Here is a 15,822-nt window from a genome sequence, read left to right as displayed (position 1 = left end):
ATCACGGTTACCAAATAACCCGGTGACGAAACGCGCCGCTCTTCTTTGGATCTTTTCTATCTCCTCCGTCAACCCGACCTGGTACGGATCCCACACTGATGAGCAATACTCAAGTATAGGTCGAACGAGTGTTTTGTAAGCCACCTCCTTTGTTGATGGACTACATTTTCTAAGCACTCTCCCAATGAATCTCAACCTGGTACCCGCCTTACCAACAATTAATTTTATATGATCATTCCACTTCAAATCGTTCCGTACGCATACTCCCAGATATTTTACAGAAGTAACTGCTACCAGTGTTTGTTCCGCTATCATATAATCATACAATAAAGGATCCTTCTTTCTATGTATTCGCAATACATTACATTTGTCTATGTTAAGGGTCAGTTGCCACTCCCTGCACCAAGTGCCTATCCGCTGCAGATCTTCCTGTATTTCGCTACAATTTTCTAATGCAGCAACTTCTCTGTATACTACAGCATCATCCGCGAAAAGCCGCATGGAACTTCCGACACTATCTACTAAGTCATTTATATATATTGTGAAAAGCAATGGTCCCATAACACTCCCCTGTGGCACGCCAGAGGTTACTTTAACGTCTGTAGACGTCTCTCCATTGATAACAACATGCTGTGTTCTGTTTGCTAAAAACTCTTCAATCCAGCCACACAGCTGGTCTGATATTCCGTAGGCTCTTACTTTGTTTATCAGGCGACATTGCGGAACTGTATCGAACGCCTTCCGGAAGTCAAGAAAAATAGCATCTACCTGGGAGCCTGTATCTAATATTTTCTGGGTCTCATGAACAAATAAGGCGAGTTGGGTCTCACACGATCGCTGTTTCCGGAATCCATGTTGATTCCTACATAGTAGATTCTGGGTTTCCAGAAATGACATGATACGCGAGCAAAAAACATGTTCTAAAATTCTACAAGAGATCGACGTAAGAGATATAGGTCTATAGTTTTGCGCATCTGCTCGACGACCCTTCTTGAAGACTGGGACTATCTGTGCTCTTTTCCAATCATTTGGAACCCTCCGTTCCTCTAGAGACTTGCGGTACACGGCTGTTAGAAGGGGGGCAAGTTCTTTCGCGTACTCTGTGTAGAATCGAATTGGTATCCCGTCAGGTCCAGTGGACTTTCCTCTATTGAGTGATTCCAGTTGCTTTTCTATTCCTTGGACACTTATTTCGATGTCAGCCATTTTTTCGTTTGTGCGAGGATTTAGAGAAGGAACTGCAGTGCGGTCTTCCTCTGTGAAACAGCTTTGGAAAAAGGTGTTTAGTATTTCAGCTTTACGCGTGTCATCCTCTGTTTCAATGCCATCATCATCCCGTAGTGTCTGGATATGCTGTTTCGAGCCACTTACTGATTTAACGCAAGACCAGAACTTCCTAGGATTTTCTGTCAAGTCGGTACATAGAATTTTACTTTCGAATTCAATGAACGCTTCACGCATAGCCCTCCTTACGCTAACTTTGACATCGTTTAGCTTCTGTTTGTCTGAGAGGTTTTGGCTGTGTTTAAACTTGGAGTGGAGCTCTCTTTGCTTTCGCAGTAGTTTCCTAACTTTGTTGTTGTACCACGGTGGGTTTTTCCCGTCCCTCACAGTTTTACTCGGCACGTACCTGTCTAAAACACATTTTACGATTGCCTTGAACTTTTTCCATAAACACTCAACATTGTCAGTGTCGGAACAGAAATTTTCGTTTTGATCTGTTAGGTAGTCTGAAATCTGCCTTCTATTACTCTTGCTAAACAGATAAACCTTCCTCCCTTTTTTTATATTCCTATTAACTTCCATATTCAGGGATGCTGCAACGGCCTTATGATCACTGATTCCCTGTTCTGTACATACAGAGTCGAAAAGTTCGGGTCTGTTTGTTATCAGTAGGTCCAAGATGTTATCTCCACGAGTCGGTTCTCTGTTTAATTGCTCGAGGTAATTTTCGGATAGTGCACTCAGTATAATGTCACTCGATGCTCTGTCCCTACCGCCCGTCCTAAACATCTGAGTGTCCCAGTCTATATCTGGTAAATTGAAATCTCCACCCAAGACTATAACATGCTGAGAAAATTTATGTGAAATGTATTCCAAATTTTCTCTCAGTTGTTCTGCCACTAATGCTGCTGAGTCGGGAGGTGAGTATGTGCCTAGAAAGATCGTAAGAGATGGAAAAGAGCCACCGTGGTACAACAACCAAGTTAGAAAACAGCTGCGGAAGCAAAGGGAACTTCACAGCAAACATGAACATAGCCAAAGCCTTGCAGACAAACAAAAATTACGCGAAGCGAAATGTAGTGTGAGGAGGGCTGTGCAAGAGGTGTTCAATGGATTCGAAAGTAAAGTTCTATGTACTGACTTGGCAGAAAATCCTAAGAAATTATGGTCTTATGTCAAAGCGGTAGGTGGATCAAAACAAATGACCAGACACTCTGTGACCAAAATGGTACTGAAACAGAGGATGACGGACTAAAGGCCGAAATAATAAATGTCTTTTCCCAAAGCTGTTTCACAGAGGAAGACTGCACTGTAGTTACTTCTCTAGATTGTCGCACACATGACAAAATGGTAGATATCGAAATAGATGACAGAGGGATAGAGAAACTCTTAAAATCGCTCAAAAGAGGAAAGGCCGCTGGACCTGATGGGATACCAGTTCGATTTTACACAGAGTACGTGAAGGAACTTGCCCCCCTTCTTGCAGCGGTGTACCGTAGGCCTCTAGAAGAGCATAGCGTTCCAAAGGATTGGAACAGGGCACAGATCATCCCCGTTTTCAAGAAGGGACGTCGAACAGATGTGCAGAACTATAGACCTATATCTCTAACGTCAATCAGTTGTAGAATTTTGGAACACGTATTATGTTCGAGTACATTGATTTTTCTGGAGACTAGAAATCTACTCTGTAGGAATCAGCATGGGTTTCGAAAAAGATGGTCGTGTGAAACCCAGCTCGCGCTATTTGTCCACGAGACTCAGAGGGCCATAGACATGGGTTCACAGGTCGATGCCGTGTTTCTTGACTTCCGCAAGGCATTCGATACAGTTCCCCACAGTCGTTTAATGAACAAAGTAAGAGCATATGGACTATCAGACCAATTGTGTGATTGGATTGAAGAGTTCCTAGATAACAGAATGCAGCATGTCATTCTCAATGGAGAGAAGTCTTCCAAACTAAGAGTGATTTCAGGTGTGCTGCAGGGGAGTGTCATAGGACCGTTGCTATTCACAGTATACATAAATGACCTTGTGGATGACATCGGAAGTTCACTGAGGCTTTTTGCAGAGGATGCTGTGGTGTATCGAGAGGTTATAACAATGGAAAATTGTACTGAAATGCAGAAGGATCTGCAGCGAATTGACGCATGGTGCAGGGAATGGCAATTGAATCTCAATGTAGACAAGTGTAATGTGCTACAAATACATAGAAAGATAGATCCTTTATCATTTAGCTACAAAATAGCAGGTCAGCAACTGGAAGCAGTTAATTCCATAAATTATCTGGGAGTATGCATTAGGAGTGATTTAAAATGGAATGATCATATAAAGTTGATCGTCGGTAAAGCAGATGCCAGACTGAGATTCATTGGAAGAATCTTAAGGAAATGCAGTCCGGAAACAAAGGAAGTAAGTTACAGTACGCTTGTTCGCCCACTGCTTGAATACTGCTCAGCAGTGTGGGATCCGTACCAGATAGGGTTGATAGAAGAGAGAGAGAGGGTCCAACGGAGAGCAGCGCGCTTTGTTACAGGATCATTTAGTAATCACGAAAGCGTTACGGAGATGATAGATAAACTCCAGTGGAAGACTCTGCAGGAGAGACGCTCAGTAGCTCGGTACGGGCTTTTGTTGAAGTTTTGAGAACATACCTTCACTGAAGAGTCAAGCAGTATATTGCTCCCTCCTACGTATATCTTGCGAAGAGACCATGAGGATAAAATCAGAGAGATTAGAGCCCACACAGAAGCATTCCGACAATCCTTCTTTCCACGAACAATACAAGACTGGAATAGAAGGGAGAACTGATAGAGCTACTCAGGGTACCCTCCGCCACACACCGTCAGGTGGCTTGCAGACTATGGATGTAGATGTAGATGTAGATGTGCTTCTCAAAACTGTGGACAACTTTCGCAGACGATTGATTATATGCATTGAAGCAAATGGGGAAAATTTTGAACAATCTCTTCATGGCTAATTTAATTAATTAAGCACCCCAAATTGTGAGAGGCAAGGGGACTCGCATTAATGAAGCACTCCATGGGAACATCATTCTACTACATCTATGTCGTCGTTCCTGAGTAACGCTAAAAGTGGGATACGGTATATTTTGTACAAAAATAGTTTAATTTGACATAATGAAAGAATTGATGCACATATTTTATCGATTTGATGTGTCCTTTTCAAATCATTCTAAATAAATCTGAGTTCTTCACCAATTTTAATTTTTCTTGATTTCAGCGCCATCTGTCAGTGGTTTAGAAAAAAATGTTTCAGACAAAATTTGATTACTTTTTTATGGAGAATCCAAATCTACAATAAAAAATGGGGTTTTCCATTTCAGATTTAAAAGTTGCCCCCTGCCCCACCCGAGGGGACGGGGGCTGGGGTTCTCGTGTAGTATCAGTTGATGTCCCCCTTTCAGCTTACGAACTTGTCTTACCCACTATTTTTACCCGATACATAGTTTTCGAGATAATCTCATCTGAAACTTCAGATGGACCACCCTGTATGTCACATGCAAGAGCATGAAGCAGTATGAAGATAAATCTCTTTAAACTGAGTGCTTTGTAAGTGAGGAAAAATGGAGACAATGATCAAATTACAATGTAAAGATGTACAATGTGCAGATTAAGATCATTAGTTTCAGTTGTTTACTAAATTATATTAAAGCTGTTTTAGTTTTTGTTTAGTTATGTCATGTTCCATAGATCATTTTCCCGATTATTTTATCGATATGATGTGGAACAAGTCAGATTACAAGATATATACATGAATAGTGCTAATATTAATATTACTGAAATTTTTTGTTCTACATATGCAACTACATTTAGAGGTACAATTTTTTCCCCCATTGCTGAAAAAGAAACGCATCCATGAAGTAGAAGGAGTTGTCCAAAAGAAATGATTTTAAGCTAGATGTAAAACTTGATCTGCTACCTGCCAGACACTTTATGTTGCTTGGCAAAAATGATCAAAGATTTTTTTTGCTGAATAATGTACCCCTTTTTGAGCAACTGACAGCTTCAATAGCGGATAGGATAGGTCATTTTTCCCTCTAGTGTTGTATGTATGAACATCACTGTTCTTCGCAAATTGAGATGGATTAGTTGTAACGAATTTCATTAGTGAATGTATGTACTCTGATGGTGCAGTTAAAACACTTAACTCCTTGAAAAGGTGCCTACATGGCAGCCTTGGCTGAACACCACTAATTATTCTCACTGCTCTCTTTTGTGCAATCAATACTTTATGTCTAAGTGGTGAGTTACTCCAGAAAACTATTCCATAAGGACATTATTGAGTGGAAATATGCAAAATATGTTAGGAGGCTGATCTGTTTATTACCAAGACTAGCGATTATACAAAGAGCGAAAGAAGCTGAACTTATTGTTTGAGAAGCTCAGTAATCTACTTCTTCCAGTTCAAGCTGTCATCAAAGTGAACACCCAAAAATTTGGAGCAATCTACCCTGTTTACTGAGCCCTGTACATATGCTACATCCATTGTCGGTATGACTCTATTCGGTGTACATAACTGGATATAGTGAGTTTTTTCAAAATTAAGGGAGAGTCCATTTTCTGAGAACCACTTAATAATTCTTTGAAAGACATCCTTAACAATATCTTCAGCTGCTTTTTCTGGAATGGGATTTATTATAACACTTGTGACATCAGCGAAAAATACTAGTTCCGCTTGCTGAACGTTAAGAGGTGAGGTCATTCACATGAATAAGGAACAGCAGAGGACCTAAAATTGAACCCTGAATCCTGTGTTGTTGCCTAGCAGCTTTTTAGCCAATAAACCACAATATAATTTATTGGTTTCCTTGCCATGCTTTATTGAAATGCTTCCAAACGACTGGTGATATTTGAATGAGATCTAAAGTGTGACCACTGCAGAATTTGAAAATGTGTGTTTTGTTTCCATACCAGAAACGACTACCATATTTACTCGAATCTAAGCCGCACCTGAAAAATGAGACTCGAAATCAAGGAAAAAAATAATTTCCCGAATCTAAGCCGCACCTGACATTTGAGACCCGAAATTCAAGGGGAGAGAAAAGTTGTAGGCCGCACCTCCAAATCTAAACAAAGTTGGTCCACTGTAATATGAGACACAATTTAGGTCGAATGAAGGATGATACAGCTATAGTAGTCTGGTTCGAGTCTTAAGCTTAGCAGTTAAGCTTTACCATGTAGCCATTACTATGCATCACGTGCTCCGTCCATATTTATACGTGCTTCGTCTGGTTTGATTGATTGGTTATTTTTCTTTGATCTGATAAGTGCCGTTCTCTTTGTTATAGGCGTTTACGTCACCCTAAGCTGAAAATGCATTACTGTACTGTGTCATGCATTTTTTGTCGCATTCTGATAATGAGTGTTTATGACCTGTCGCCGCTCGCGGCGTGGCTTGCTTTTGTGGGCGCTAACACCGCTTACAAGAAAAAAAAAGAGAGGAATTGTCTCATTAGCAAAACAATGGCAAGAGACTGCTATTTGTTGTTACTTACACTGCTGCTTTCTTTGATAATGATCAACAAGAACCAAATAATAGACTGCGTATGATAGAAGATGTTCTGAACGAGAGTTTAGCGAAAATTTTTCTCCGTTTGAAAATCTTTGCAGACACCTCTGTAGTACATTACATTCTGCACAGAAATTAGTCATCTTAGATTTAAAAATCTAGTCACTTGCCGTGCTTCATTTCTGACTGTATCACTATTAGGCATAAGAATAATACGAATATAAACATGACATGATATGTATATTATTCCACGTTTGCTGTTGTCTCACTCTAGTTTCGCAATTTATTAGGCAGACAGGATTTAAATGAGATAGCAGCAGACACGAAAGAATACATTGCAAAATGTTTATATTCGTATTATTCTTATGGTGAAGAGAATACTGCATGTGATTCTCAATTCATGAAAGTTCTTATTAGCAATGATCTCTTGTCACAGGTAGGAAAGAATTCAGAACGTAGAGTTGGCCATATTGACAAACATCCCAAAAAGTCTTGCCAGTCGGATTTTCGAAGTACGTTGAAATGCTGCTACATTCAAAGATGAACAATACGGAATTTGTATTTACTTCGTGGGATAATGTATGAAAATGCAGCGGTCGAAACTTGAGGCGAAGAAAAAAAAGCTCCTCTTCCGCCTTTCTTTCTTTTCTTTTTTTTTAATTTACTGACGCAGAGGTTTTATCTCCAGTATTTATCTTTTGTGCCTGCAAAGCATGCCTGTGTAGCGCTACATAATTCGACGGCAGAAGTTAGTTGTGGCGGCACCTACCAACATTTTTCAGAACTTCCGCTTACTTTGCACTCTATTCTAAGCCGCAGGCGGGTTTTAGGATTACAAAAACCAGAAAAAAAGTGCGGCTTAGATTCGAGTAAATACAGTACGTTTTATTACCACCTCAGCACTCATATTGAAAAATGGCTTATGTTTTTATTTACTGTGAGTTCTTTTCCCAGTGAATGGCATCATCTCCACACTGGAACAAGGAAAAATTTCTAAGTATTCAGACTTCGTGATTATTGTCCAGCGTAAAGCAACTTGTGGAGTTATTTGCTGTATACTCTGTCAGAAAATGAATTCACTGAACATTGGTCTGTGTTCAACAACAAGAGTGCAGTACTTAAAATGGGGTACAGTGTATAATGAAAAAAGTCATGAGTAAACATCATCATATCTTCCATAGTCAACAATTTATGTGACATCATATATCATTGATCCTTAACATTAGCGGCTAAAGGTGACATAGAAAACATATTTATATGTTCAACCCTCTATTTCTGACGAGTTTCGCATTAAATAATAGGCACAAGATACTGCTAGTAGTATGTCACAGCCTTTGAGTAAAACAAGTTTATTTCTTATAAAGCTAAGAACAGAATTATTTGCATAAGTAGCTAAATTCTGTAATACTGTATAGCTTCCAAGATATTTGTGATTTGTTATGATTAGGGCTAAGATTTTTATGACCCTAAATCAGCATAATATACACAAAAATGCTGTTATGACCAAAAATTTATAAAATTATTTTCAACAACATAAACAGATATGACCTAACAAAAATAAAATGAGGTATAATTTGTGTTGTGAAATAAATTTGAAACCCAGTTAATGCAAGGTAAACTATAGAATGTAATGTTGAAGTATGATTTCTATTAATATTGTTAGAATGTAGTTATTTGATGGTGTAATTTTTGTACATTCTCATTTTTAACTCAGTTTATGAGCTCCAATTGCAGTATACAGTATACTTCGAAAACTACTTCAGCTGATACAAGACAAGCATATTGAAAATGGAAGATATCGTTTGAATCTAAATAATTAAGTGAGAACTTTTCCCCCGAAAAAATCACTGAAATGAAACACAATGTGTGATATCCTTCATTTTTTTTCCTAACACCTTCCCCATTTTATTTAACACTTGTGTTTCCACTTTACCACAAACAGTTTCTAATGTATTCACCTCTTTTTCACTTGCTCTAAAAGGTGCACAACTTTGCTTCATTTGTGGCTTTAATGAAAAAAAATGGTTACTCATGTATCATTCGAAGTGTTTTCCATCGCTGGCCACTACTTTCTTCCATCTTTCGGGCAGTGTATGAATCCCATATCGAAAAATCATCTTTTGAAGCGATCCACAAATCGATCCAATTTGTGACTTCTTCATGAGATATCGGTAGTGTTGGTCAGCCGGGCCATGCGCCATTGATCTAAACAGGTGATAGTCAGAGGGAGCTATGTCTGGGCTAGGATTTCCCATTTTAACATTTCCAAGTACATTTTGACCTCTTTTGCAACATGGGGTCGAGTGCTGTTGTGCTGCAAAATCACTTTATCGTGCCTCTCACTGTACTGCGGCCATTTGTCTTTTAATGCTCTGCTCAAACACATTAATTGTGTTCAATAATGAGCACCTGTGATTGTTTCACTTGGTTTTAACACCTCATAGTACACGATGATGAGCTGGTCCCACCAAGTGCAAAGCATTATCTTGGAGCTGTGATTATTCAGTTTGGCCGTTGATGTGGAAGCATGGCCGGGATATCCCCATGATTTTTTGCATTTAGGGTTGTCGTAACGAAACCATTTTTCGTCCCTGGTCACAATGCGATGCAGAAATCCCTTCCATTTTTCCCTCTGAAGCAACTGTTCACAAAACCACAAACACCGTTCTATGTCTCTTGGTTTCAGCGCACACGGGACCCAAGTTCCTTCTTTCTAAATCATGCTCACAGCCTGGAGACATTTTGAAATGGCTTGCTGTGTCACTCCCACTAATCGTGCCAATTCTTCTTGAGCTTGACGCAAGTCTTCACTCAGCAATGTCCCCAATTCTGCATCTTTGAAAACATTCTCTCTTCCACAACTATGCCGGTCTACGACATTAAAATCGCCATTCTTGAAGTGTTGAAATCACTCACGACACATTCTTTCACTAATAGCGTCCTTACCATACGTACTTGAGAGCATGCGATTGAGACTCAGCTGTTGTTTTCTTCATATTGAAACAAAACAGTAATACCTCCTGCAAATGAAGAGAATTAGGCTCGTAAACAGACATTTTCAATCAAGAAAAAAACCTTGTGATGCAGACAAAAATTGATTAATGTTTGAATGAGTTTATGTTGACCAAGATCCAAGCTACCTGCCTGACGTCTGCGATCTGTTTCTTTCGACCGCTACTTACTATTGTCACCACCCATCGGCAAACGGCAGAAGCAAAGTTGTACACCTTGTATATGCTTCACTAGTGGCACTTCTGTTTGCTCTAAACCACTTACAGCAGAAGGAATAAATCCAAAATTTATGTACGAAAGCTTCCTTGAAATTTGAGCATATTAATTCTTGAGCTAGTCCAATTGAAGAAGCTTCAAGAAACTGGCTCTCAAAACCATGCATCTGAAACTAAGGACATTTTACTGACACATGGATGAATATTCATGGTGTTTTTTTTTTATTTTGTTTTGCTTTAGGGTGCAAAAAACAGTTGTTTTTATGCACCCAAGTCAAAACTATCAAACATGAAATACGAGAGAAGAGTTAAACAACTATACGTCAGCCCCAATTGAAATAAGAGAAGACAGCTAAAAACAGGCACTTGCAGAAAGGGTTGAAAAAGACACCGTACAGAAACGGAGGTCCAAAATTAAAAATTAAATGGCGTTCGCCATATTGCTTTGGCGGGTAAAAAGTAAAACGCAGTCGACAGCCTGTGCATCATTTGCTAAAACAGCCAATAACTCAGATGGGAAATCCAAGCAGGAACATAAACGATTAAAAAAATGGGCATTCCATCAGGAAGTGGCGGACAGTTAAAACTTGGATGCAATGTGTATGAAGTGGTGGTGTAGTGCCACTTATCAAATGAAGATGGCTAAAATGGCAGTACCCAATATGCAGCCTAGTTAAAATGACCTCCTTCCAGCACATGTGGCTGCATGATGAAGATAACCTGCAGCAATTTCTTGACTACCTTAACAGTGTATATGAATCACCGGATGAATCAATGATGATTTTCACAACATTGAAGTTCTGGGAGTAACAACTGCAAGCATCCAGAACAGAACTCCCATCTTGTCAAAGTGGGAGATGGAGTTAAGGAATGTCTGCAACTAATAACTGTAATTCTGCAGTGTGAAGGGCCTTTCAAAAATACCTTTCTGATATGCCCAACCAGTTTTCCAGCATCACTGAATTTGCTGTGAATCACTTTTGCTACTATGTGTAAGATGTGAGCTAAACTAGTCACATGCGAAGTTTTACTGTATAGTGAACTGGCAGTTTTCACCATGTAAGATGCTGCACCCATTATGAAGAGTAGCTTAATGCTTTCAGGCCATAAGGAATGCAGGCTTTCTCGGCAAATTTTGGTGATGAAGTCATCTCGGATTATCAGCCAAGTCAAGACGCCATTCTGTGGCAACGTTTCAAGAAGTTTCCAGTTCGTCATCTTCAAGTGAAGTGTCAAGTTTGTTCCAGTTTGTATCTTTATAGGCACTGGACTTCAGGCTCCTATGACTCATCTGCAATGGCTGAGCCAGTCATGTACCTCCGTAAGGGTGGGGTGGGGGGTGGGGGTGGTCATGGATGTTGGTGAGGGGACTAGTGGAGTGTTGGAGGGTCCTGGTATCTTGTCCTGCTTCTGCCTGTCTGTTCCATCCACTGCTTTCACCTCTTTTACATCATAGCACTACTGATATGTGGATGACACATTCATGGTGTGGCCGCATGATGAAGAAAACCTGCAGGAATTTCTTGGCTAACTTAACAGCATACAAGGGAACATAAAATTCACCATGTAAGTAGAAGAAAGTGGATGTCTGCCTTTCCTTGATATTATGATAAGGAAAAAAACTTGATGTCATGCTGGGATATTCTGTCTATAGAAAACAGACATGCAGGGAGCTGTTCGTAAACACCAATAGCTGCCACCATCCAGCGCAACGCAACTGTGTGCTCACCACCCTTGTGCTACGGCACAAGCCATGTGTGACAGGGAGAGTCCACCCACCAGGTTGCAGCATGAGGGAAACCTTTTGCAAGAATGGCTACTCAGAGACAAAGATAAAATGCACTCTCCAACCAAGCAAGAAGAAGAAAGAAGATGTAAAGTGTCTGGTGTTCCTTCTATATGCTGGGCTGCCCACAGCCAAGATTGCCAGGATATTGGAGAACAACAACGTTAAAACCATTTTCCACTCATCGACTAAAACTGTAAAACATACTTGGCTCAGTGACAGACGAAGTAGGACTATGGACACCTGGAGTCCACAGTATCAGTTGTGAATGTGGCAAGCAACATAACGGTCAGTTGCAACAGTGTATTTCACTGCAGTGATCAGAACATATGATATCTGTTCGCCTCGGTCAAATGGACAAATCTACAATGGCAGATCACAGTGTCAATGAAGGTGGAAAAGTTTACATTTTCTAAATGTTCTCAGTTCATAATAAACTTTTCACCTGGACTGTCTTCTTCCAAAGTCCCCACGATGACATTTGCAATATTTCTTCCCATAGGGTCAGTTGATAGCCATATTTTTTTATTTACAACCCATTGTCTGATTTGTTTGCATTGTGCTTTCTTAAAGTGGAAGAATTAGGAAGACATTTGGCTTTCAATTTTCCTAAGAATTTGTGAAATTTTGGATGGTTTAGTTTACTTAAGGGAATATCAGCATGACGTTCTTCACAGGATGGTGAATAAAATTGGTGGGATTCTCCTACAAGCATTTGCTGCAGTATTTTTCCATTTTCAATCTGTTGTATTCCATGTTTTGTGTTTTACACATGCGATAAACTGTGAATGTTAAATGACGTCCCCACAATTACTATTGTATCTCGTTTACAGTACAATATTTTGCCATCAGTCAAAAATACTTTCCCAGAATATTGAGGCACAAACTGGTGTCATTTTATGTGAATACTGTCACTTTAGGCATTTGTTCCCAAACTATACTGCATGTTCCAACTTCAACAAGACTGAATAACACAATGAGACACTTGTCTACAGTCCAGAGTCCAAAATGCTACCTGCTCATAGAATAACAATAGGCTACACAAAATTGCTGTTGCATAAGGGTGAAGTCCACATTGTGAATTAAAATTAAATAAGGGAGGAAGGTAGATATTTGACATTTTCCAAGAAACAAACTGAGATGCACAGTTCTGAGCAATGTAAGATGGAGGAAAGAAATTGCATGAGAAAAATTCTTTACTTCTTGAAAGAGTAAAAATATACAAATATAACCATTTACTCACTAAAATATGCTCCACCAGGGAGGAACATCCAGATTTGCATAAATATAAGTACCAAAAAGTATATGCCATATCACAAAAATCCTAGGCCTATATATTCTAAAGGAGTTTTGCATATTCCAGCCTTAGAGGATAATGCACCAATTTCTTGAAATAATATCTCAGTTTTCATTACTTATGCCACTCCCAAACAAGCCTGACAATATTTACCAGAAATTATCATACAACTCTTATCATATTTCTATTGTTCTTGTGTGTCCTCAAACTTTTTGTATGTAACTGGAACAGACTAACATTTTTGCAGGAGTAACAAAGATGATGAAATGTCTTATAATTGAGGAACAGTTTCTTAACATAAATTGTCTTATAGTCACTATGTAATCTATAATGAATAGACTTAATATGTTTATTTCATTCATATTTCCTTCTCACTCATAACAAAGAACATAGAAATTTACTGAAGTTGAAAGACTGTTTTGAGGTGGCCCATAATATTGGCTTCACCTTGAAAAATGTAACATGTGTAAGTTAGCAGTATTAATCTTTTCTTTTAATTTTAGGCTCTTATCAACTCTGTTCCCTGAAGCAAAATGTTTGTATGATGCCAGCTGGACAAACAAACTGTATTGGATGCGTGCATCTCAGGTGTTTGTTGACCAAAGGCTGAAAGGACAAACTTCAATGGAAATCCTCAGAGACCCAGACCTTGTTGCAAGTGTTCTTCGTAACTCTCCTCCAAAGTAATTTGATGCACATTGTAGGAATTTGCGTGAAGATGCAATTCCTTTTACTTATTAATTGGTTCAAATATACATATGTACCTGTAATTAACTGTAGCAATACTTTTGTTTCCATGACATGAAACTGCATAAAAGAATGTCTACTGCAATGCCAAAAACTTAACGTTGTTGTTGATGTCTGTGTGTAGTTGCTCACTTAACAATTGTGATAATATCTCAGTACAAATATTAAGTCATTGTTGATGATATAGTATATAATGTTAACGGCAATAAAGAAGTGGTGCTGACCATTTTATTTAGGTGTAGAAATGCAGAAAAAAATCTGCTGATACTTCAGTAAAGTGAATTTCATTTTGATGAGTTTATATTTAAGAATTTATAGAAATATTTGTACATAAATTTATCTTTCAATTACGTATTTTTAGAAGTTATTATTTATTGATTCTAGTTTTTACCAGTTCTGCTGTTATTACTAATAACAAATGTGTTGTCAGATATTTTTAATGTGATGTTATAAAGTATTGGCAATAGTTTCGAGTAATCGTTTGTTGTTTGTCAACAACTGATTATCTTCTTATGATGTGCATTTCTTCAAAGGTCTTAATTACTGGTTAACTATATCATTTTAGTTGATTATTTCAAAGAGACAAAGTCTGGGCAATAGATACCATTCCCAGTACTATCAACAGGACCACGTTATATAGAACTAGCTAGCTTCCAAAATAATAGTTTCATTCCACATCAGTGGGAGGGAAGATTGAAATATGTTCAGATAACTTGGAAACTGGGTTGTGTGAGGTGGGAGGAGGAAGGTATGGAGACAAGTCACTCGTACCTTAGGTTGACATGCACAGGCAAAGTGGAGGAAAGAAATTTCAGTATAAAGAGTTAGGTGACAAAGAAAGCACTGCCTAAAATTCAGTTCACAGGAAGAGAAAATGAAAACAGAAAGAATAATTAAATTAAAGAAGAGAAATGGAAAAGGAGAAACTAACGTAACAAATGAAGGTGCATCAGACCTTTTTGGAAGTAGTTATTAAGTTGGCCAGTGGAAAAGTGTTTGTCTGGGATTTTAACAATTTTTAGATTGAATTTTTACTTTTATATAACTGAGTATTTCTTACCATAAGAAATTTGGAATTTTTGTTGTATGGTCTTTCTGGCAGGTATCAACAATACAATTAAACTGTTTGGACAGTTGGATGATGAATGTAGGCTGCTGTATGGTACCAAAATCTGAACACTAGCATGTTGTATCCAATATCATACTTGTGCAATTCTCTGCTCAGAGCATACCATAATTTAAGAATTAAGTGCCAGCTTTTTCTGAAAACACTTATTAGACTTTTGAATATTGATGTGCCAATCTCACTACTAGAAGTTTATATTGTTAAATTATTACTCATGCACATTGTATCTACTGGATGTTGTCTGCACACAAAGCACCAATGTTTTTATATAAAAATTATGCACATATGTTTCCATAGATGTAATTGCTTGCCAACAGCCTAAGAATCAGTATGTGATATAAAGACTTCAGGACAAGAAATATAATATTCGCAAATGATATTGTCTCAGTTTATTTTTAGTGACATTTATATAAATTTATAATTTTACTTATTCAACATGAAAGCCAGGATTAAAATAATTACAGAATCTGAGATAGAAGAATACTTCCTTTACTGTTGCGAAAACAATATTAACAGCAAGTAAATTAATGGACACAGAAATTAAAATAAAGTTGAATATCAACTACTCAAAACTTTTCACATAATTCTGTGAACACAAGGAAGTGTATTAGTAACAGAATGAATAAACAAATAAATAAATAATTTAGAAGGAAAAAAAAACAAGTTTCTCCAAATCATGACTGATAAGGAAAGTGGGATGTGAGAAAGAAGCCACAAAATAATAATGGGCCAACAGCTATCATTCAAATTCCAGAGTGCTAATAATGTGTTACCAAGGACTGATAGTTAAAAAACTCAAAGTGTGGAAATATATAGTATCCTAAAGTAAAAAAAAAAAGCGGAAAGGAGGAGGCAAAAAAAAAAAAAAAAAAATGAAAAAGAAAGA

At 38.2% G+C, this 15,822-nt stretch overlaps 1 protein-coding gene across 1 annotated transcript in view; it reads left to right on the top strand.

Moving 5' to 3' along the window:
• The window catches only part of LOC124802876 (cGMP-dependent 3',5'-cyclic phosphodiesterase-like), a 267,877-nt gene extending 252,441 nt beyond the window's left edge, over nt 1-15,436 (top strand). Inside the window, exon 14 of the mRNA XM_047263921.1 lies at nt 13,567-15,436. Coding sequence (XP_047119877.1) covers nt 13,567-13,750 — 184 coding nt within the window. The 3' untranslated portion in view covers nt 13,751-15,436. The remainder of the gene's footprint in view (nt 1-13,566) is intronic.
• The last annotated feature ends 386 nt before the right edge of the window (nt 15,437-15,822 follow it).

Source organism: Schistocerca piceifrons, chromosome 6, assembly GCF_021461385.2.
Source record: "Schistocerca piceifrons isolate TAMUIC-IGC-003096 chromosome 6, iqSchPice1.1, whole genome shotgun sequence".
NCBI classification, from domain to species: domain Eukaryota; kingdom Metazoa; phylum Arthropoda; class Insecta; order Orthoptera; family Acrididae; genus Schistocerca; species Schistocerca piceifrons.
Note: the sequence above shows the minus strand (reverse complement) of the source record. Positions and strands in the feature narration are given on the sequence as shown.